Source organism: Salvelinus alpinus, chromosome 27 (genome assembly GCF_045679555.1).
Source record: "Salvelinus alpinus chromosome 27, SLU_Salpinus.1, whole genome shotgun sequence".
In the NCBI taxonomy this organism is placed as follows: Eukaryota; Metazoa; Chordata; class Actinopteri; order Salmoniformes; family Salmonidae; genus Salvelinus; species Salvelinus alpinus.
The window spans coordinates 37854489-37878470 of record NC_092112.1 but is presented as its reverse complement, the minus strand read 5'-3'; the positions used below and the strand labels follow the sequence as shown (position 1 = coordinate 37878470).

Here is a 23982-nt window from a genome sequence, read left to right as displayed (position 1 = left end):
GTCAGGATTTCAAGGTGGATGGTCCAGTGTTTTCAGTTCAATTGTAACCGAGCTATAGACAAGATTATTGTCCGTTGCCGCAAACTATCACGTGTCTGCACATGACACCCTCGGAAAAGTTGCAGTTGGAGGAATCCGGCGAGGTGTTTTAAATGGACCGAAGACTGTAGTTTAAAGGAAAACTGCACCTGGAGCGACGGAGTTGACGATAGTCTCATCATCCGCACGCTTATTATTATTCTGCTCTACGAATTTAAGGGGAGGTTTTCGAACGATGTGACACGACTGCTACCCGAATGTAACAATTAGTCTAACCTTGATGAAATCCGATTGCGCTCTTCCGCCGCGTATTAATTGAAACCAGTCGGGTGCCTGCAGCCATATGTAGTTGAATCATTTAACTGAAGAGGATGCTTTAAATGTACATTCAGTAGAACATTGAAGGCTACTTTGAAGGCAACCCGGAATAGCCCCCAATTAATTCCAAATGCCATGGTAGTTTATTTGCTTAAACGTAAAGGTCAGAATCTGGGGTTTGCGAGATAAATGCTGAATTGATTGGAGACCTTCGGAATTGACCGCCCTGTCATTCATTGCCTGTTGTGTAGGCACGGAATTTTCACGCGCTGTTCTAGCAATCCAACAGCTGAACAACATTGTCTAGGTAGCACATCCAAACTGACCGCCCCACTACTTCGCATCTGCGCCCCGGCCACTTGAAATGAGGACAGCGTCCCGAGCGTGTTCTGTGTGAAGCCGAGAAAACGGGCAATTCCTACCGTCTCTCCCGTCCGCAGTGAGGCAAGGACAATAAGTCCCCGTTTGGCCGAGCTGCAGCCATGGACCAGGACGAGAACAAGAGCGTCTCGAAAAAGACCATAATCACAAAGATTTTCAAAGTTCGCAGGAGGAGAGAGATGCTTTTCGTGCAAGTGTGTTTTCTCTGCAGTGTCCTCTGCATGGCATGGAGCATGTCAGTATTGCTGACAAAGACAGGTGAGTGTGAGCCGGGGAAACTGCTGAGAAACGCGGGGCAGGGAGGACAGCTGAGAATTCTGCGGTGTAATAGTGCACCCTCTAACCAGCTAGCCATTAGTTATATACAGAGAATTGTCTTTCACCACGCTTATAAAAATACATTTTCAAGGACATGCAAGCAAAGCATTGTCCGAATCATTTATGGTGTCCCCCCCCCCCCCCAGCATTTCCAGATATTCATCTGCATCAAACCATGTTGAGATAAGATGGAACCACTGATAAAGTGCATGGTTATTGCTCATAATTATTCAGTGCAAAATGCTTAGTGAAGTGATGGTTTATAACAATGTCGAGAGGTTTTGAGAAACTCTGCATTTAGTCTCAATGTCGACGCAGTGGCTGTTTGCCTCGGCATTATGACCCAACGCTCTCATGACAACTCCCATATTAATTGTGAGGATACCTCTGATATGGGTCACTATGTTTCTTCATCGTGTTCGACTATGCGTTGGTCTTTCCGTATGCCGCAGTGTGCGCGGCTGCAACACGTTAAGAAGCGTGCAAGGTGGCTTACACCTCGACAACCAAATACATCACCTCGGATGTAGGCTGTCATAGAACCTCAACAATATTTTATCGTGTGTGTTGGTGAACATTTGGTTTGAGCGTTGTCACTCTATGGCAAATGCCTGTGCCAGGCGCGAAAGCAACCAACCTGGTTCATCAGTCGCTCAGCCTTTGAGAGAGAATGAGCGTAGGCTTGTGGTAATGCTGGCATCATCGTGTCTCGCCCAGGGCTTCACACACCATTGGACAGGGCCGGCTCTATCCTTTTGGGCCCCCCTTTCCAGAAATTGTATATATTTTACCATGGGGCTGTGAGAACATTTAGAACAATTTTATAACATTTCCTGAAATTCTACACATTTTGCCATGACTTATGTCAAGTTAAAATTATCTGAGTGAGTGACTAACAAAATCTATGGGGGTCTGGGCCCCTGGGCACTTACCCTTCATGCCTGGTCGTTAATTTGGACGTGATTACGAGTTTAGATTGTTCAATTAGCCTAGCCAACTATCTAAAAAATGTTAGCTGACATTGGCTATTTGAGTGACTGAAATAAGAGAATCTGCTGATGCACAACCACATTTCAAAACGTGCACCTTGTGTATTCTACTATTCTAACTCAATAGTAAGTTTAGACCCTGACTGTATTGCCCATTCCTGGGCTATATGGTAGGCTATAGACAGTGGCAATTTAGCCTGTGGCTTCGATTATTAGAAACATTTATTCTCGTGTCAAAATAGACGAGTGTAAATAGGATCATTTTGTTCAGAAAGTCAGTCTTGTCCAAAAGAGTTTTGTGAGTTACTCATGGCTTACTTGAGGGGTAGGTTGAGTTAGACATTGCTCATTTGCCCACTCACGGCACACAGCTGAAATGATTGGACTCTATCCAATCCTACCGCAGAACAGTGTGAGGCAGACCTGCCCATCAGCACAGCAGATACATAAACACATCATGCATTTAACTTGAGAAATACTGCACCAAACACCTTAATGTAAATTACATTTCAGCAAAAACATCAATTTCTGGAGATATCCTATATACGTGGATGTTTTGGGGAAATTATACTGGCTTTTTTCATATGGTGTCTCATGGGAGACCAACCTTTAACTGCCACGTCAAACCACACCCAAGAGTGAAATTCGGTGTGTTCAGTCACTCTTTAAGTTTGATGGCTGACCATGTGTGTGACATGCCCGAAAACCTAAGGTCATGGGCCCCCACGCACCTGTCATAAATCACCTCGGGCACGTGTGAACATTCAGAATGAGTTGCCAACACATTAGGAATATGTAATCAGACAAGTAGCCCTGTCCGTTTGCTTTTGAACAGAACATATGACTGGTAAGCACTGTCACTGATATTTTGTTATGACAGGAAGAGGTTTCACCCTAGATCAATTACAAATGACCAATGGATGTCAGTCATCCTTTCTTTAAGCAGTAGTGTTTAGGATTGACACTAAGCTCTGAGAGCACAGCTTAAACAAAGGACTGGAAGTTTTTTAAAGGACTGTCTTGTTTAGGATTTATGCTGTCACCTTGGCACATCGGTCAGAATGCAATGAGGAGAGAGAGAGACGAGAAATCCAGTTTTAATGGTAATTATTATACAGACGCACATGGGGGGGAGAGTTTGGATGGAGGTTAAGTGTTGGGATTGTAAGGCTTCTAGGTTGGATAGGAATAATGTGTTAGGAATTGTGTCTTGTAAGGCCTTGGAGAAAAGATTGGATGTGAGGGTCTGGAATGGAGATATAAAAGGGAAACATTAAGAACACAACATAAAAGGTGCAGACATGACAAAGTAGTGCAACAGGCTTAACATATAACTTAGGAGACTGCCAGGATAAATGTAACAAATGAGCATTAGCATGGATATAAGGGATATGACCATTTTAAACAGCATAATATACATTGTATTCAACACTTTTCTCAGAGAATAAATATATAAAGTACCAGTCAAAAGTTTGGACACATATACTCATTCCATGGTTTTTCTTTATTTTTACTATTTTCTACATTGTAGAATAATAGTGAAGACATCAAAACTATGAAGTAACATTAATGGAATCATATAGTAACCCACCCAAAAGTGTTGAACAAATCAAAAGCTATTTTATATTTGAGATTCTTCAAAGTAGCCACCCCTTGCCTTGACAGCTTTGCACACTCTTGGCACTCTCTCAACCAGCTTCATGAGGAATGCTTTTCCAACCGTCTTGAAGGAGTTCCCACATATGCTGAGCACTTGTTGACTGCTTTTCCTTTACTCTGCGGTCCAACTCATCCCAAACCATCTCAATTGGGTTGAGGTCGGGTGATTGTGGAGGCCAGGTCATCTGATACAGCACTCCATCGCTTTCCTTTTTGGTCAAATAGCCCTTACACAGCCTGAATGTATGTTTTGGGTCATTGTGCTGTTGAAAAACAAATGATAGCCCCACTAAGCGCAAACCAGATGGGATGGCGTATCGCTTCAGAATGCTGTGATAGACATGCTGGTTCAGTGTGCCATGAATTCTAAATAAATCACTGACAGTGTCACCTGCAAAGCACCATCACACCTCCTCCTCCATGCTTCACTGTGGAAACCACATATGCAGAGTTCATCCGTTCACCTACTCTGCGTCTCACAAAGACATGGCGGTTGGAACCAAAAATCAAAAATGTGGACTCATCAGACCTAAGGACAGATTTCCACTGGTCTAATTTCCATTGCTCGTGTTTCTTGGCCCAAGCAAGTCTCTTCTTGTTGGTGTCCTTTAGTAGTAAATTTGACCATGAAGGCCTGATTCACATAGTCTCCTCTGAACAGTTGATGTTGAGATGTCTGTTACTTGAACTCTGTGCTGCAATCTGAGGTGCAGTTAATTGCTGATTTCTGAGACTGGTAACTCTAATGACCTTATCCTCTGCAGCAGAGGTAACTCTGGATCTTCCTTTCCTGTGGCGGTCCTCATGAGAGCCAGTTTCATCATAGCGCTTGATGGTTTTTGCGATTGCACTTGAAGAAACTTTCAAAGTTCTTGAAATTTTCCGTATTGACTGACCTTCATGTCTTAAAGTACTGATGGCCTGTCGTTTCTTTTTGATTATTTGAGCTGTTCTTGCCATAATATGGACTTGGTCTTTTATCAAATAGGGCTATCTTGTGTATACCACCCCTACTTTGTCACAACACAACTGATTGGCTCAAACATATTAAGAAGGAAAGAAATTCCACAAATAAGCTTTTAACAAGGCACACCTGTTAATTGAAAGGCATTACAGGTGACTACCTCATGAAGTTGGTTGAGAGAATGCCAAGACTGTGCAAAGCTGTCAAGGCAATGGTTGCTAATTTTGAAGAATCTCAAATATAACATATTTTGATTTGTTTAACACTTTTCTTTGGTTACTACATGATTCCATATGTGTTATTTCATAGTTGTGATGTGTTCACTATTATTCTACAATGTAGAAAATATTCAAAATAAAGAAAAACAATAGAATGAGTAGGTGTGTCCAAACTTTTCACTGGTACTGTAAATGAAAAGGCACTTTATCAGTCACGGCCAATGGCCGGTGGAAGGATAGGGCATCACCAAGCAAACTAAAGCATGCTGCTTACAAAGGGAACTGGAGAGTGAAAAATGTAGAGGACAGGTGATTAAGAGAGTGGGAACAGGTGTGGTCGGAAGGGGTGTGGCCTAGGGTAATTGGAAGCATTTGGAGTCCTGTAGAGTGACATTACCCTTCACAATAACACCACATGGGCCTTATGGTGCTTTCAAGACAACTCGGAACTACAAAAAACAAGGTTAAATCATGACGTCAGTGATTTTCATGTTGGAAATCTGAGCTCTAAAAAGATGCCCTGGCTGTGCCGGGTGGAGATTATAACAGAACATGGCCAAGATGTTCAAATGTTCATAAATGACCAGCATGGTCAAATAAAAATCAGGAGTAAATGTCAGTTGGCTTTTCATAGCCGATCATTAAGAGTATCTCTACCGCTCCTGCAGTCTCTAGAGAGTTGAAAACAGCAGGTCTGGGACAGGTAGCACGTCCGTTGGACAGGTCAGGGTTCCATAGCCGCAGGCAGAACAGTTGAAACTGGAACAGCAGCAAGGCCAGGTGGACTGGGGACAGCAAGGAGTCATCATGCCCGGTAGTCCTGACGCATGGTCCTAGGGCTCAGGTCCTCCGAGAGAGAGAGAAAGAAGGAGAGAATTAGAGAGCATACTTAAATTCACACAGGACACCGGATAAGACAGGAGAAGTACTCCAGATATAACCAATTGACCCTAGCCCCCCGACACAAACTATTGCAGCATAAATACTGGAGGCTGAGACAGGAGTGGTCAGGAGACACTGTGGCCCCATCCGATGATACCCCTGGACAGGGCCAAACAGGAAGGATATAACCCCACCCACTTTGCCAAAGCACAGCCCCCACACCACTAGAGGGATATCTTCAACCACCAACTTACCATCCTGAGACAAGGCCGAGTATAGCCCACAAAGATCTCCACCACAGCACAAACCAAGGGGGGGCGTCAACCCAGACAGGAAGATCACGTCAGTAACTCAACCCACTCAAGTGACGCACCCCTCCTAGGGACGGCATGAAAGAGCACCAGTAAGCCAGTGACTCAGCCCCTGTAATAGGGTTAGAGGCAGAGAATCCCAGTGGAGAGAGGGGAACCGGCCAGGCAGAGACAGCAAGGGCGGTTCGTTGCTCCAGAGCCTTTCCGTTCACCTTCACACTCCTGGGCCAGACTACACTCAATCATATGACCTACTGAAGAGATAAGTCTTCAGTAAAGACTTAAAGGTTGAGACCGAGTCTGCGTCTCTCACATGGGTAGGCAGACTATTCCATAAAAATTGAGATCTATAGGAGAAAGCCCTGCCTCCAGCTGTTTGCTTAGAAATTCTAGGGACAATTAGGAGGCCTGCGTCTTGTGACCGTAGCGTACGTGTAGGTATGTACGGCAGGACCAACTCGGAAAGATAGGTAGGAGCAAGCCCATGTAACGCTTTATAGGTTAACAGTAAAACTTTGAAATCATTGAACTCCATACAAAAATTCCTTACTTCGTGGACTTATTTTTCGTCTACAGATTTTGGGCGGAGAAACCTCTCCCTTCGCCTCTTCCTCTCTGCCGTGACCCTCCACCTCTCCAACCCAGTAGTGGAACATGTCCATCTGCGTCCACTCAGGCCCCTGAGCGCAGAAACCCACCATAAATCGCCTCATTATGCTTTGTACTGTAGGCCTATGTCCGACCGCACTGACATGTTAGAGTTTTTATTAATTACATTAAAAACAACAAGAGGCTTAAAAGATTATTCTGGAATGATATACAGACAAGCTTGCCGCAAATCTCTTATCTCCAAAAGGTGGGCTCTAAGGGGACCAAAGTTAAAGCTTTATGGTCAGTAATGGCTTGCCTTTTTTTGCATTTAATCAAGGTTGAATGACCTGTGCACCGTGTGCTGTGATTGTCACCATAAGAGGGTATTTGATAAGAGAGCATGCTGTGTTAATGCCTACCATGATTGGACATGTCACATGTTTGACCATCACCTTTTGTGAGGTGAGGCAGGTGTTTGATCAGAGAGAAATACAGGTATAACCCCTCACCTCCCCTCCATTATCACCCTTTAATTCTCCCCCCTCCCTAATCCCCTCTGAACGCATCTGATAGCTCTCCATATTGCTCTCAATCCCAAATCACCATAAGAATAGGAACCAGGCATTCGTAATGTCATAATATGCCCATGTCCCTTTTCTGACTCCTATTTTTATGGATGGGAGTACTCTGGGGTTGTTTGTCTGTGACAAATGTAGGGCCAACAGAATATGGCCAGATGGATGGGAATTGAGTGATGGATTACTTAAGGGTTATGTCTCTCTGTCACCCTCCATTTTGGTTGGAGCAGGGTATGTCTCCATGATGGGGAAGGTAGAGTACTTTTGAGAGTAGGCCAGGTGGTTACAGAGCTAGGGCCAGGCCTGGTCTGACAGGTGTGTGTGCTGTAGGATGAGGGAGATGGCACTGGGACGTCTCAGCAGTGTCATGGCAGGAAGGCAGAGAGGAGCTGTATTTGTGTGGGAGCCGTTCGTGGCACAGGAAGTTGGCAGAGATTGATGGGTGTCATTGGTTCATCTCACTCGCCAGCTAATTGGACTGAGTTGCAGGATGATTATGCCCTCTGTTTCTCTCTCTCTCTCTCTTTGTAGTCCTAATAGTGCCCTTTGATTTTTTTCCTGATTCTGTGATTTTTTTTCTCAAATTCCATTTTGTTTTTCCAGGTTTCAGTTTTCCCAGTATTGTCAGTTTTTTTTTGCTGACACCATTTTGAGAAAAACAAAACAATTGGATGTTCTAAGTCCACAACAATGCTTAAACCAGATCAGGAGACCACCTTTGAGGTCTGGGTGAAAAAAATACATGTCGAATTTTGGGTGTAGTTACCCTTTTATGTACGTGAGCACCAGCCAGAGACCAGTGTTTCTGTAGCGCTCATGTGATTGCAGAGTTTGCAAAACAAATGGCCGCTGGACTGATGCAAATATTCATGATATCTTTCTGCCAGGTAGACATGGGCTACTTTGTAGTTAACATTTAATTGAGAAGGTTTTTGGGAAAGCCTTTCCAGCAGACAGTTATCAACGCTAACGGCTACACAAAGTGAAGACTAGACATACGCATGCAAAACACCTCACACAACACACCGATGGGGGCATTCCTGTTCCGTTTCAGAAAGTTGCATGTAAATGTGAATCACTAATGCATTTAGTTTATGTCTTATGATTAACTTGAGCAAATGAATGCACTTTCGAATAACTTCAATGTATTTAGATTATTTCCTACTAAGTTAAAAACATAAAAAAATGGCAAACATTTGCCTCCACCCTATGGCAAAATGTGTGGAATTGCAGGAAATTACCTGTAAAACTGCAAAATATGTAAAATTGCAGCAAAATGCACAAAATGACATTCCCATCAAAGTTGCCCATCCCTGATCTACAGCTAACCTTTGGTCTCCCATTCAAGGTTTTAAACAAGCTCAGTCCTTCTTGGCTATGATATTTGTTACTGACTATTACCAATGTGCTATTGTGAGAGTGCTTGTTGAGAGATCCCCACTTAAAAACTAAATAGATTCACCGCTGCTATCAAAGTCATCCTCAAGGGTAATGCATTTAACAGAGCAAATTAAATGTGACCATACTTGTATCAATCATCAATGACGCTATTTAGGCCTATATACTGTAGCATTTGAAAAATCAACAGCAATTGTTTGAATTCAACCCAGAATTCAACAAAAAATGGACAATACAATAGGCCTAGGGTTTCAAGCTCTGGTTGATTTCAAATTTGATGATATTTAATGATATTATTGTGTTTGGTTGTCAACACAACAAATAATCAACCTTTTGCCCTCAGAACAGCCTTAATTCGTCGGGGCATGGACTCTACAAGGTGTTGAAAGTGCTCCACAGGGATGCTGGCCCATGTTGACGTCAATGCTTCCCACAGTTATCAAGTTGGCTGGATGTCCTTTGGATGGTGGACCATTCTTGATACACACAGGAAACTGTTGAGCGTGAAAAACCCAGCAGCGTTGCTGTTCTTGACACAAACCGCAACGTGTGGCACGTTCTACCATACCCCGTAGAAAGGCACTTCCATTTTTTGTCTTGCCCATCCACCCTCTGAATGGCACACATACTCAATCCATGTCTCAAGGTTTAATAAACCTCCTTTAACCTGTCTCCTCCCCTTCATCTACTCTGATTTGAAGTGGATTTAACAAGTGACATCAATAAGGGATCAAAGCTTTCACCTGGATTCACCTGGTCAGTCTATGTTATGGAGATAGCAGGTGTTCTTAATGTTTTGTACACTATGTATGTTGGATTCACAACTCCATCTCAACCAAAAATCTAAGCTAAAGAATAGGACTAAATCAAATCAAACTACTGTTTTTAAAAGTGCATTTAAAGTTTGATTTGATTTGGTCCTACTCTATAACTTAGATGTTTGGTTGAGATGGAGATGTGAATCCAACATATCAATTATTCATTTGTAGTCAAACTGGAATTAATGCCAGAATAAATCAGTGGCACAGATGGAACTATTCAAGCATAGAATACATCTCCTTGAATGGTGATATCTGGTTGCGTTGACAACCAAACACAACTCAATATCACTTTTGAAATACAACAAATAGCCTTTTTGACTTGTCGACAAGTTAACAAATGATATGTTGGATTCATGTCTCCAACTCAACCAAAAATAAAAGTTAAAGAATGAGATTATGAGTGGCTCGGATGGAACCATCCAAGTAGTAGATAAATATCCTTTTAAATGTTGATTTTTGGTTGCGTTGTCATCAAAACACAGTTCAATATTACTTTTGTAATGCAGTAAATACAGCTTAAAGTTGAGGCCATTTTACAAACCAATGTAACGTTCAACCTTAAAGTCCATGGCCACATTTCTTCTCATGTAATAATCTAAGGCGTGCATGTTCAATGTATAGTAGCATGCATAGGTCATCATCGCAGGTCTGTGGAGATCTTCACAATTGCGGTAATAATCTGTGCAGAATCACTTGCACCATGTAATCTCAACTGCAATCCAAGTCACTCGGTCTCCCGAGTGGTGCATTGGTCTAAGGCACTGCATCTCAGTGCTAGAGGCATCACTACAGATCCTGGTTCGATTCCAGGCTGTATCACAACCAGCTGGGATTGGGAGTCCCATAGGGCGGCGTGCAATTGCCCCAGGGTCATTAGGGTTTGGCTGGGGTACGCCATCATTGTAAGTAAGAATTTGTTCTTAACTGACTTGCCTAGTTAAATAAAGGAATGAAAAATACACATTTGGTTCTCCTATTAGATGAAGCCCTGTGATATCGCATTATTCTGTATAAATAAATGAAATATCTGATGTTGAATTCTCATTTGTTTTTCCATTGGAATTTGGTTGTGCTTTTAGATGGTTGAAAGCATAGTGACAACACATTGGAGACTTAACTACGTTGTTGACTGTCTTTTTGAGTGGGTGAAATATAGGTTGTCATCTCATTGATCAACGTCTCAACCAAATATTACCCAATTATCCATGTGAAAATGACGTAGGGTAATGTCTTTGGTATCTGCTTCAAGGAAGCAAATTAGTTATGGTTTTCAAGCACCTAGCTTGATCTGCCTTGCAATTTTCATGGTTTCATCCTGAGGCTTCTATCTCTTATAGAATTCAGATGTCGTAACGCAATCTTAATGTCTTAACTCAAAGCTCGAGTCTGGTTGGTCTGTTCAGTTCTTGACCGTGACTTGACCAAAAATCAATACCCTAAGGGAAAGGTTAGTCAGTCATTCGGTTAAGACACTAATCCTTTTCTGTTGGTGGTTGAAATCAGTGAGCCTATAATCTAACTGGGGTTACAAACACTGACAGTTTGTAAATCTGGGTTCTTTGCACATTCCTAATCTCATTGAAAACCTTCGAGAAATGACTGATGGAAAGCCAGAAGCGTCGCAAGTTGGCCGTGTGTATGGGTGATTTGCATCCAGTAATCGGGAATTAAACAGTTCTCATTTTGTATTCATCCCACTTGAAACCCTTAACATTCAAATCTGAAAGGATGGGGGAAATTATTGGTATTGAAGCCTACTCCATCCTACAGTGCGATTTGTTATCAATCTAGTTTGTGGTGGAATTGCCATGCATATCCATTTCGTTTCAAATGATCAACATTACAATCATTGTCATGATTTATGAATGCATCTGTATTTTTCAGCACCTTTTTCACAGATACATTGGTTATGTCTCGTTCAATGTTACTCTGGTTAGAAAAAGTACTCAATTGTCATACGTGAGTAAAAGTAAAGATACCTTAATAGAAAATGACTCAGTCACCCAGTAAAATACTACTTGAGTAAAATTCTAAAAGTATTTGGTTTGAAATGTACTTAAGTACAGTGGTGGAAAAAGTAAATGCTATATATCAAATTCTTTATTTTAAGAAAACCAGATGGCACGTTGTTGTTGTTTTTTTACTTTTACGGACAGCCAAGGGAACACTCAGACACTATTTTCCAAAATGCAGTATTTGTGTTTAGTGAGTTCGCCAGATCAGAGGCAGTAGGGATGACAAAGCGTTATATTGCCAGGTGCGTGAATACAATCCTATTGCTCTCCTGCGTGAGCATTCAAAATGTTAAAAGGACTTTTGGGTGTCAAGGAAAATGTATGGGAGTAAACATTTTCTTTAGGAATGTAGTGGAGTAGAAGTTGTCAAATATATAAATAGTAAAGTACAGATACTACTAAAGCAGTTTTTGGGGGGGGTATCTTAAAGTACTTAATTAAGTACTTAATAACACTGATGTTACTCAACTTCTTTATGTAACACGGCTATGATTTTCTATGAGCAAGGATGCCTCTTTTCTTCCAGGTTATGGAATAACATTAATAAATGGACACGAGCAGCATGAACATTGGGGAAGGAAGCTCATGGGACATGAAGCCGACAACGACAACGAGACCGAGTCGAAGAACTGCACAGAGCCAGGTATGCTCCCATCACTGGGGAAAACTACTGTCGACCATGGCAATAGTTTTGTATTTATTATTTGAACCCTGATTACTGTTATATAGAGCTTGCCAGGTTGTAGTCCTTAAAAACGTAAATGAGTTACCTCTGGTTCGTTCAGCCATTCCTATGGGGGAAATTAATGGGGAAAGAATGGTGTTTTGGGATAAATACAGAAAATAAGGTCTGAGGTTAACACAGGCTTAGGATATCTTTTACGTTTTGATCTGAGATAATATCAGTCAGTTAACATGATCTTTATGAATTATGAAGCCTTTATGCCTTATGTTCTTGTTTTGATAACATACCCACATGGAAAAATACTGGTATAAATACTATAGTATTCACTGTAGTATTCATCAGGGTTACCCAACTGGTGGCTCTTTTATTTGGCCCCCCAAGTTTTCTGAACAAAAAGGTGATTTATTTGTATTTTTTTGAATTTTCATTGTCGGACATAAAAGATTGTAAAAACACCAGTTATTTTAATTTTGGAAATCTGTTCACAAGTATTCCCATGCATAATATAGACACATGATCACATACAAATGTAAGCAAAGTTTGAAATGATCATGTTTGTGTCAATTTTTTTTATCTGTTTGTGATTCTTGCAGTCTACAAATTGTTTGTAATTATGTTCCTGACCATACGCTCACGGAAAAAATCGGCCTGCGTCTGAATCTATTTGAGGATCCCTGCTGACATGCTGTAATGTTAAATAATGGTGTTGTATTAATTGGGACAGGTTCACATTTTACTGGTACGGCGTACCCCCACTATTTATTTTACCGGGACGCCATACCGAACCGTACCCCCGAACTGTACTTTAACCCCTGAATGTGTTCCAGCGACGAAATCACGCTCCTGCTGCGCTACGATGTTAGTGGCTGTGATGTAGGGTTCAGCCAGTAGTTAATGAACCGTCGGAAGAGTGAATGAAATGGTAGGAGGGACATCCCAGCTTCAAATGGTGTCAGATTTCACATTCTGCTTCACGCAGGCAGAAGAGACATACTCCTGTGTCCATGAGAATCAGGTCTAATGCTCAAGCAAGCCATTTCCATCTATGGTGTCGACAGATTCATTTATAAGTGAAAATGTCAGTCGGAACCGGTACCAGAACGCAGATCCCTAAAACAGGGGACTTTGCATCTTTAAACACTCTGAGGGTGACACAAGGTAACAGACACTTTGGAAGGTTGTGTGTCTGGCTATTTATAGTTTCTTTGTGACACATTTGGCCCAATGGAGATTGAGTGTCTGTTTCTCATTACCAGCCACAGCTAGCAGAATCCTTTGGGGGCCTCACTGAAAGTGTTGAGAGTTGAAGCATCGTCTTATAAGAGGAAGTTTTGTCAGTGTTAAGTGTTGAAGTGTTTTCTTCAATCTAGGCCTCCATGATTGGAATATGAGTTAACACTTATTTTGAGCACTAACACATTTTCAACACTTTAACACTACAAGTGTTTCCCTATCTATAATTTGAGGATGAGTCATTTATTTACATTTAGAGCGTTAACTAATTTAAACGCAATAGGGTCCTTTTGAGACGAGTGCCAGTTGACAAGATTATGTGCTGAAAATTTTTCTACTTCTAATCCAGAGGGGGATTATCTTATTTTTTGTTTGTTTATGTCTTCTTGCCCACTGCAGGCAGACTGCCCCACTCATTACTCCTCTCCTCTTTTGTCCCCCCCATTCCTTTTGTTCTACCCTTCTCCTGGCAAACAATATGTTTTATAATCTAAAATCATGGCTATTTTACATGCTCTGCTCATATGAGAGCACAGTTTTGTTTCCAGGAATAAGCTCAGTGTGACCGACATCCTAGAGTCTCCCCAAGCGCTCCACCTCAGCCTCGGCCACCTGGGGCAGAGCATGGAGATATGGGCTGGGGATGGCACCAGGGTAGTCTTTATAGATGGATGAGAATTATTATTATCCTGGGCTTTTTTTAATCCTGAGTATGTGCCCCATCTAAAGCTGTGTGTAATTAGGCCAGTGTTTGTGAGATGCATAGATTATCTTTCGCCTGATTTGGTCTTCTCTCTCCTCCTCATCATTATCTCTTCGCTTAGTACTTCTGGGTTCACCAGAGGTGCTGATGTTGATCAGAGCTGGATGACGCTTAATGATGACCGTTGTCGTAAATTAGGTTTATTAGCTATTCAGCAATATTACGTGCTTAGAAATACATTTCTTTCTATAAAAAAAAAAGCTACAAAGTATGTTGCTGGTACACTAGACTATGAAGCACAGGGATCAAATAAAAAACAATATATAATGATATTTTACTTCATTCACAGATTCCTTATATGGACTGGAATGCTTTTGTATTCTTTTTCTTTTTTGACCCATCACTCACTCGAGTCATTAACCCTCACTCTGATCTAATTAAAACGTGTGTTTTAGGGTTTCTCCTTTGACTGTCCTAATGATGAATGCGAACTGTTGTACTGCTCTCCCTGTAGTTCTGCTTAATTTGAAAGCAGTACTGTTTTATTGCAAAACTCATGTTTTATTAGCCCTTACAAGGGGACGTGATCCAAATTGGCGAGGGAACAATTTGTTTTTCACTTGTACTTTGTTACAGGCACTTACTCAAATGCTTCGGGTCTTTTAAACGATTTAATTTCTTTCAGGCCCCCAATGCTAATTTAAAGCTGCAGACTTGACACTGCTTTTGTGTGGGGGAGAAGGAATGCAAGGTGAAATCGCAGGAGGAATATATAGGCCAAATACTGTACATCTACTATTCTTTTTCCAGTAGCATAATTAATATTCTATGGTACATTAGAACTGAATGCTAGTTTCAAATACATGCAACTTAAAAATTGCATATCATGACATTTCGATTTGAAATCTTTTGAACATAAGAGAAACCTTGATGGAACCTTATTTGAGTCAGAAAAGGGTATTCGTATGATAGGGAAGATTTGCAGAGAGCATATCCAACGGACAATGTTTTAGATTTTTTTGAAACTATTGGAACTAAGACTTGAAAAGAACTGACGTTGGCACAAGATGGAGGGAAAGTTGAAGCATAAATGACAAAATTACAGTTAACAAAATTATACACTTAATCCAGTATAAACTATAGAATTTATTATACAAGAGACAAAATTCTCAAATTCTACAGCACAACGGCAGAGTCATGTCTTAAGTATAAAACCAATAATGACTCGATAATCCGTGCTTTCTGGGAATACTATAAAGTCCAAAAGTTATGGGCGGAGCTAGAAAGTTGGCTGTTAGAAGTATTACAATGTAAACCTTTTATTCCGTCAGTCTGCATATTTCAAGACATGGCATATGGGAGTGTAGTGAGATACCCAATGGGTTGGACGCTTCTCTTCTCATCACTCATCTTGAAAAAACGTACACTAAAAGCATCAATAACACAATCTAATTATTTATTATCGAAATAGCATGGGCTACCGAGAAAAACAAATTGGTACAATTTAAGGCCAAGTGGCAAACAGTAATGCAGGCACTAGGGGTGGGGGTGTGAACATGCGGGTCGAGGCAGATGAGATGAAGTCATTGTTTGTGCGTCTCTGCAAGTTGTTTGTATCTGGAATGACATTTTTTTTTGTATATTTAAAAAAAGATTGAATGCTAAAAAGCAAAGTAGAACTAAAAAATAAAGCAAAGGTTTTTATTATGGCTTAGTTTCTAGTATTTAATAATCCCCTGGGGGATTTTTTTGATTACAGTGGTTTTAGATACTGCATCACACTAATCTGGAACAAGGGAGGGAGGGATGTGGAGGGGGAGAGGTGAGTGTATGTTGCGTGTTTTTGGCATGGGGCGAGAGGAGAAGGTGAGTCACACTGAAACGTTATGGCGCTGGCAGCCTTGATATGGCTGTGTCTGCATTTGTGTTTGTGTGTGTATATATACACTACCGATCAAAGGTTTTAGTACACCTACTCATATTGAAGGGGTTTTTCTTTATTTTTACTATTTTCTACATTGTAGAATAATAGTGAAGACCTCAAAACTATGTAGAATCATGTAGTAACCAAAATAGTGTTAAACAAATCAACATTTATTTTTTATTTTAGATTGTTTAAAGTTGCCACCCTCTGCCTTGATGACAGCTTTGCACAATCTTGGCATTCTCTCAACCAGTGTCATGAGGTATTCACCTCATGAAGTTCCCACATATACTGAGCACTTGTTGGCATCTTTTCATTCACTCTGCGGTCCAACTCATCCCAAACCATCTCAACTGGGTTGAGGTTGGTTGATTGTGGAGGCCAGGTCATCTGATGCAGCACTCGATCACTCTCCTTCTTGGTCAACTAGCCTAGAGGTGTGTTTTGGGTCATTGTCCTGTTGAAAAACAAATGATAGTCCCACTATTGCTGCAGAATGCTGTGGTAGCCATGCTGGTTAAGTATGCTGTGAATTCTAAATAAATCACTGACAGTGTCACCAGGAAAGCGCCATCACACCTCCTGATCCATGCTTCATTGTGGGAACCACACATGCGGAGATCATCTGTTCCCCTACTCTGTGTATCACAAAGACTCGGCGGTTGGAACCAAAAATCTCAAATGACATTTTATTAGCATTTACATTTTATTTGTTTAGAAGATGTTAATGCGGGTGTAGCGAAATGCTTGTGCTTCTAGCTCCGACAGTGCAGTAATATCTAACAATGTCACAACAAATACCTAATACACACAAATCTAAGTAAAGGAATGGAATTAAGAATATTTAAATGTATGGACGAGCAATGTCAGAGCGGCATACACTGAGATATAGAATACAGTATATACAGTTGAAGTCGGAAGTTTACATACACCTTAGCCAAATACATTTAAACTCAGTTTTTCACAATTCCTGACATTTAATCCTAGTAAAAATTCCCTGTCTTAGGTCAGTTAGGATCACCACATCATTTTAAGAATGTGAAATGTCAGAATAATAGTAGAGAGAATTCTTTATTTCAGCTTTTATTTCTTTCATCACATTCCCAGTGGTTCAGAAGTTTATATACATTAAATTAGTATTTGGTAGCATTGCCTTTAAATTGTTTAACTTGGGTCAAACGTTTCGAGTAGCCTTCCACAAGCTTCCCACATTAAGTTGGTGAGTTGAGTCATGTTTGTAGGCCACTTTGCTCATGTGGCCGATGTGAAATGGCTAGCTAGTTAGCGGTGGTGCGCGCTAATAGTGTTTCAATCGGTGACGTCACTCGTTCTGAGACCAAGAATTAGTTGTTCCCCTTGCTCTGCAAGAGCCGCGGCTTTTGTGGCGCGATGGGTAACGATGCTTCGTGGGTGACTGTGGTTGATATGTGCAGAGGGTCCCTGGTTTGAGCCCAGGTTGGGGCGAGGAGAGGGCCGGAAGCTATACTGTTACACTCGCACATGTTTTTTCAGTTCTACCCACAAATTTTCTATAGGATTGAGGTCAGGGCTTTGTGATGGCAAATCCAATACCTTGACTTTGTTGTCCTTAAGCCATTTTGTCACAACTTTGGAACTATGCTTGGGGTCATTGTTCATTTGTGACCAAGCTTTAACTTCCTGACTGATGTCTTGAGATGTTGCTTCAATATATCCACATACGTTTCCTTCCTCATGATGCCATCTATTTTGTGAAGCGCACCAGTCCCTCCTGCAGCAAAGCACCCCCACAACATGATGCTGCCACCTCCGTGCTTCACGGTTGGGATGGTGTTCTTCGGCTTGCAAGCATCCCCTTTTTTCCTCCAAACATAACTATGGTCATTATGGCCAAACAGTTCTATTTTTGTTTCATCAGACCAGAGGACATTTCTCCAAAAAGTACGATCTTTGTCCCCATTTGCAGTTGCAAATCGTAGTCTGGCTTTTTTTTGCCGGTTTTGGAGCAGTTGCTTCTTCCTTGCTGAGTGGCCTTTCAGGTTATGTCGAAAAATAACTTGTTTTACTGTGGATATAGATACTTTTGTACCTGTTTCCTCCAGCATCTTCACTAGGTCCTTTGCTGTTGTTCTGTGATTGATTTGCAGTTTTCGCACTAAACTACATTCATCTCTAGGAGACAGAACGCGTCTCCTACCTGAGCGGAATGACGGCTGCGTGGTCCCATGGTGTTTATACTAGCATATTATTGTTTGTACAGATGAACATGGTACCTTCAGGTGTTTGGAAATTGCACCCAAGGATGAACCAGACTTGTGGAGGTCTTTTTCTTTCTTTCTGAGGTCTTGGCTGATTCCTTTTGATTTTCCCATGATGTCAAGCAAAGAGGCACTGAGTTTGAAGGTAGGCCTTGAAATACATCCACAGGTATACTTCCAATTGACTCAGGCTAATTGACATCATTTATCAGAAGCTTCTAAAGCCATGACATTTTCTGGAATTTTCCTAGCTGTTTAACGGCACAGTCAACTTACTGTGTGTAAACTTCTGACCCACTGGACTTGTGATACAGTGAAATAATCTGTCTATTAACAATTGTTGTGAAAATGACTTGTGTCATCCACAAAATAGATGTCCTAGCCGACTTGCCAAACTATAGTTTGTTAACAAGAAATTTGTGGAGTGGTTGAAAAACGAGTTTTAATGACTCCAACCTAAGTGTATGTAAACTTCCGACTTCAACTGTACATATGAGATGAGTAATGCAAGATATGTAAACATTATTAAAGTGTCTAGTGTGCCATTTATTAAAGTGGCCAATGATTTCAAGTCTGTATTTAGGCTGCAGCCTCTGTGCTAGTGATGGTCATTTGACAGTGATGGCCTTGAAATAGAAGCTGTTTTTCAGTCTCCTCGGTCCCAGCTTTGATGCACAGAACGAAGGACAGATTTCCACCGGGCTAATGTCCATTGCTCGTGTTTCTTGGCCCAAGCAAGTCTCTTCTTCTTATTGGTGACCTTTTAGTAGTGGTTTCTTTGCAGCAATTTGACCATGAAGGCCTGATTCATGCAGTCTCCTATGAACAGTTGATGTTGAGATGTGTCTGTTACTTGAACTCTATGAAGCATTTATTTGTGCTGCAATCTGAGGTGCAGTTAATTGCTGATTTCTGAGACTGGTAACTCTAATGAACTTATCCTCTGCAGCAGAGGTAACTCTGGATCTTCCTTTCCTGTGGCGGTCCTCATGAGAGCCTGTTTCATCATAGCGCTTGATGGTTTTTGCGATTGCACTTGACGAAACTTTAAAAGTTCTTGAAATATTCCGTATTGACTGACCTTCATGTCTTAAAGTACTGATGGACTGTAATTTCTCTAAGCTTATTTGAGCTGTTATTGCCATAATAGGGGCTTTGGGCTTTTTTCAAATAGGGCTATCTTCTGTATACCAACCCTACCTTGTCACAACACAACTGATTGGCTCAAACGCACTAAGGGAAAAATTCATTTGATTTGAAATTCCACAAATTAGCTTTTAACAAGGCACACTTGTTATTTGCAAGTGGAGAGCTTCAAGTTCCTTGTTGTCCACATCACCAACAAACTATCATGGTCCAAACACACCAAGACAGTCGTGAAGAGGTCACGACAAAGCCTATTCCCCCTCTGGAGACTGAAAAGATTTGGCATGGGTCCTCAGATCCTCAAAAGGTTCTACAGTTGCACCATCGAGAGCATCCTGATTGGTTGCATCTCTGCCTGGTATGGCAACTGCTCGGCCTCCGACAGCAAGGCACTACAGAGGGTTGTGCGAGCGGTCCAGTACATCACTGGGGCCAAGCTTCCTGCCATCCAGGACCTCTATACCAGGCGGTGTCAGAGGGAGGCCCTAAAAATTGTCAAAGACTCCAGCTACCCTAGTCATAGACTGTTCTCTCTGCTACCGCACAGTAAGCAGTACCAGAGTGCCAAGTCTAGGTCCAAGAGGCTTCTTAACAGCTTCTACCCCCAAGCCATAAGACTCCTTAACAGGCCAAAGAGTTCAATCTTGGTTTCATCAGACCAGAGCATCTTGTTTCTCATGGTCTGAGAGTCTTTAACTGCCCAAACAGGCTTTCATGTGCCTTTTACTGAGGAGTGGCTTCTGTCTGGCCACTCTACCATAAAGGCCTGATTGGTGGAGTGCTGCAGAGATGTTTGTCCATCTGGTAAGTTCTTCGATCTCCACAGAGAATCTCTAGAGCTCTGTCAGTCACCATCAGGTTCTTGGTCACCTCCCAGACCAAGGCCCTTCCCCCATGATTGTTCAGTTTGGCCAGGAGGCCAGCTATAGGAAGAGTCTTGTTGGTTCCAAACTTCTTCCTTTTAAGAATGATGGAGGCCACTGTGTTCTTGGGGAGCTTCACTGCTGCAAACATTTTTTGGTACCCTCTCCCAGATCTGTTCCTCGACACAATCCTGTCTCTGAGCTCTACGGACAATTCCTTCGACCTCATGGCTTGGTTTTTACTCTGACATACACTGTCAACTGTTGAACCTTCTCTAGACAGGTGTGTGCCTTTCCAAATCATGTCTAATCGATTGAATTTACCGCAGGTGGACTCCAAGTTGTAGAAACATCTCAAGGGTGACCAATGGAAATAGGATGCACTTGAGCTCAATTTCGAGTCTCATAGCAAAGGGTGTGAATAGTTACGTAAATAACGTATTTCGGTTTATTAATTAATACATTTGCAAACATTTCTACAAACCTGTTTGCTTTATCAATTATGGGGATGGAGATTGTGTGTATTGCTGAGATGTTTTATTTGATTAAATCAATTTCAGAATAAGGCTGTAACGTAACAAAATGTGGAAAAAGTCAAGGTGTCTGAATACTTTGCGAAGGCGCTGTATATATGTAGGTATTTGTGTGTGTATATATACATATGTGTGTGTCTGCGAGAGAGACGGGGCTGGAGAAAATAAGGTACAGTAGAGGCTGTAGTGTTGGGATAATTGATTTAAGGGGTGAGTGCCAGAGCCAGGGACGTGTGGCGGTGAGAAGCCGTAGCCTGCTCTCCAGCCCACCCTCCCTTGGTGGCGAGTCATGCAGGTTTGTCCATTTTGGGGAAACACCAGAAGGCATTTTAAAAGGGGAATTACACAAGCAGAGGATTATGCTGCTACCGCGTAATGGAACCTGACCTTGCTTCTGCTTCTAGCTCGCAAGCCAACAGGAAAAATAATACAGGGCCTTGTTCATTTGCCACCAAACGGGAGAAAGTGGACTGAAGCGATTCCGTGAAGGTGGCTACACGGAAACATTTCCCGGCCCCATCAGGAAAAGTTGCGCACGCAGTTCGTCATCAGAAATCTCGTTGTTTACCTAGCAGTGGACACGATCACGTGCAGCTCATGCAAGTTAACCAACACGTGATCAGATGGTTATCGTCTACAACATCGCAGATGTCAACTGAGGGTTGATTACCGTGAAAGATGGCAAGCCAGCGAGGCAAAGGAAAATATTAGGAAGGTGTTGCTAATGTTTGGTACACTGAGTACTTGTTGAACATAGCTATAACTATCAGTCTCTAGTGTTTTCATGTTCGTCACTTAAGTTTGTCAAGGTCTCGATGTTAGCGTGATAAACAAAACATTGCTCTATTGCAAACGCTCATTTCTCTTTTCTGTTGCAAAACATTTAAAAATGTCGGGTGCCCTATTGAACAGAACCCAGTAGAGAGAATGAGTGAGTGTACCAGGAGGCTGAAGCGATTTGGCAAGGTCCCTCAAAAAGTTCTACAGCTGCACCATTGAGAGCATCTTGACTGGCTGCATCACCACTTGGTACGGCAAGGCAACCGACTGCAATGCTCGACAGAGTGGTGAGTACGGCCCACTACATCACTGGGCCTGAGCTCCCTGCCATCCTGGACTTCCAGACGGTGTCAAAGCTCAGAGGAAGTCCCAAAACATTTTCAAAGACTCCAGCCACCCAAGACTGTCCTCTGCTACTTCATGGTAAGCCATACAAATGCAACAAGTCTGGAACCAAAATGACCCTGAACAACTTCTACCCCACAAGCCTTAAGATCGCTAAGCAATACTGCTAAATAGCTTATCAAATGGCTACCCAGACTAACTGCATTGGGCCTTTTTTTTGCACTGACTCTATGCGAACACACTGGACTCTACCCACACACTCACACCTATTTACACTGACACCCCAACACACACGCACACACTACATACGCCCACACACACGTAACATGCGCACACATGCATACTGACGCCAAACACACACACACACACACACACACACACACACACACACACACTTTCACACTCACCACATACGCTGCTGCGCCTGTCTATTATCTATCCTTTTGCCTAGCCACATTACCCCTACCTACAGTGCCTCCAGAAATGATTCACACCCTTTACTTTCTCCATGTTGTGTTACAGTCTGAATTTAAAATGGATTACATTTTGATTTTGTTTCACTGATCTACACACAATAACCAATCATGTCAAAGTGGAATTATATATATTTTTAACATGTTTATAAATTCATAGAAAATTAAAAGCTGAAATGTCTTGAGTCAATAAGTATTCAACCCCATTGTTATGGCAAGCCTCTAAGTTTAGGACTAACAATTTTCTTAAGTCACATAAGTTGCATGGACTCACTCTGTGGGCAATAATGGTGTTTAACAAGATTTTTAAATGACTAACTCATCTCTGTAGCCCACACATACAATTATCTGTAAGGTCTCTCAGTGGAGCAGTGCATTTCAAACACAGATTCAACCACAAAGACCAGGGAGGTTTTCCAATGCCTCACAAAGAAGGGCACCTATTGGTAGATGGGTAAAAAAACAAAACAAAAGATATTGAATATCCTTTTGAGCATGGTGAAGTTATTAATTACTTTCGATGGTGTATCAATACACCCAGTCACTACAAAAGATAGTTGTCTTTCCTAACTCAGTTGCCGGTGAGGATGGATACCGCTCAGGGTTTTTACCATAAGGCCAATGGTGACTTTAAAACAGTTAGAGTTTAATGGCTGTGATAGGAGAACATTGAGGATGGATCAACAGCAGTGCAGTTACTCCACAATACTAACCTCATTGACAGAGTGCAAAAAATGTGGGGTAATTTTGACAACCCATCACTGGGTCAATATTGGGCAAACACAGCATTGGGTTAATTCAACCCAGCGGGCTTGGGTTGTGCTTCAAACCCAACACCTTGGGTTGAGCACTTGACCCTACTGCTGGGTAAATTAGACTATATTGCTGGGTTAAAACAACCCAGTGTTTTGGGTTGTGACAAACCCAGCACATTGGGTAGGGGGATTGACCCAGAGGTCATTCTAATTTCAATTTTGCGTGCATATTTTAGCCTTCTCTACCATCCCACCCCCTCCCTGTCCTACACATACACTCAAGATACAATGTTGAATTTCAAATAATGAATTTCTATTACCTGCATTTCAGAACATATATCATGTCAGAAAATGTACAAGAATATATTTTTAAATAGCACATTGAAACAAAGCCCTATTGTCTAAATATGTATTAATTCACAAGATACGACTACATAAGATAGGATTGTTATTTAGAATTTATTTATATTATTTCATGAACCGAAAAGTCCAAACATTAGACTAACGCCTCAGTTGAAATTGATGTCAACACTCCGATTGCAATCTCAGAAAAACAAAGCATGCATGTGTGTGACACTGTCTGTTTTTAAGTGGTATTGACACAGATCTATCAGACAGTGCCAGAGATAATCAATAGATATTCACATTCACTGACACACTACAACTATCTTAGGTGACAGCACACACACACACACACACCATGCTGTTTTGCCATACAATAATGGTCTACATTTGGGTCGAGTTAAAACCATTGTTACACAGAACAAGTGAAAAAATAAACATTTGAAGGTCACTACTAAGGACATGGACTAATGACTCATTA

General features: G+C 41.6%; 1 protein-coding gene across 1 annotated transcript in view; it reads left to right on the top strand.

The window, feature by feature from the left end:
• The first annotated feature begins 289 nt into the window (after window positions 1–289).
• LOC139556502 (sodium/potassium/calcium exchanger 4-like) overlaps window positions 290–23982 on the top strand; it is an 88041-nt gene continuing 64348 nt past the window's right edge. The window contains exons 1-2 of the mRNA XM_071370544.1: window positions 290–996; window positions 12009–12125. Of these exons, the coding sequence (XP_071226645.1) occupies window positions 840–996; window positions 12009–12125 (274 nt within the window). The 5' untranslated portion in view covers window positions 290–839. The remainder of the gene's footprint in view (window positions 997–12008; window positions 12126–23982) is intronic.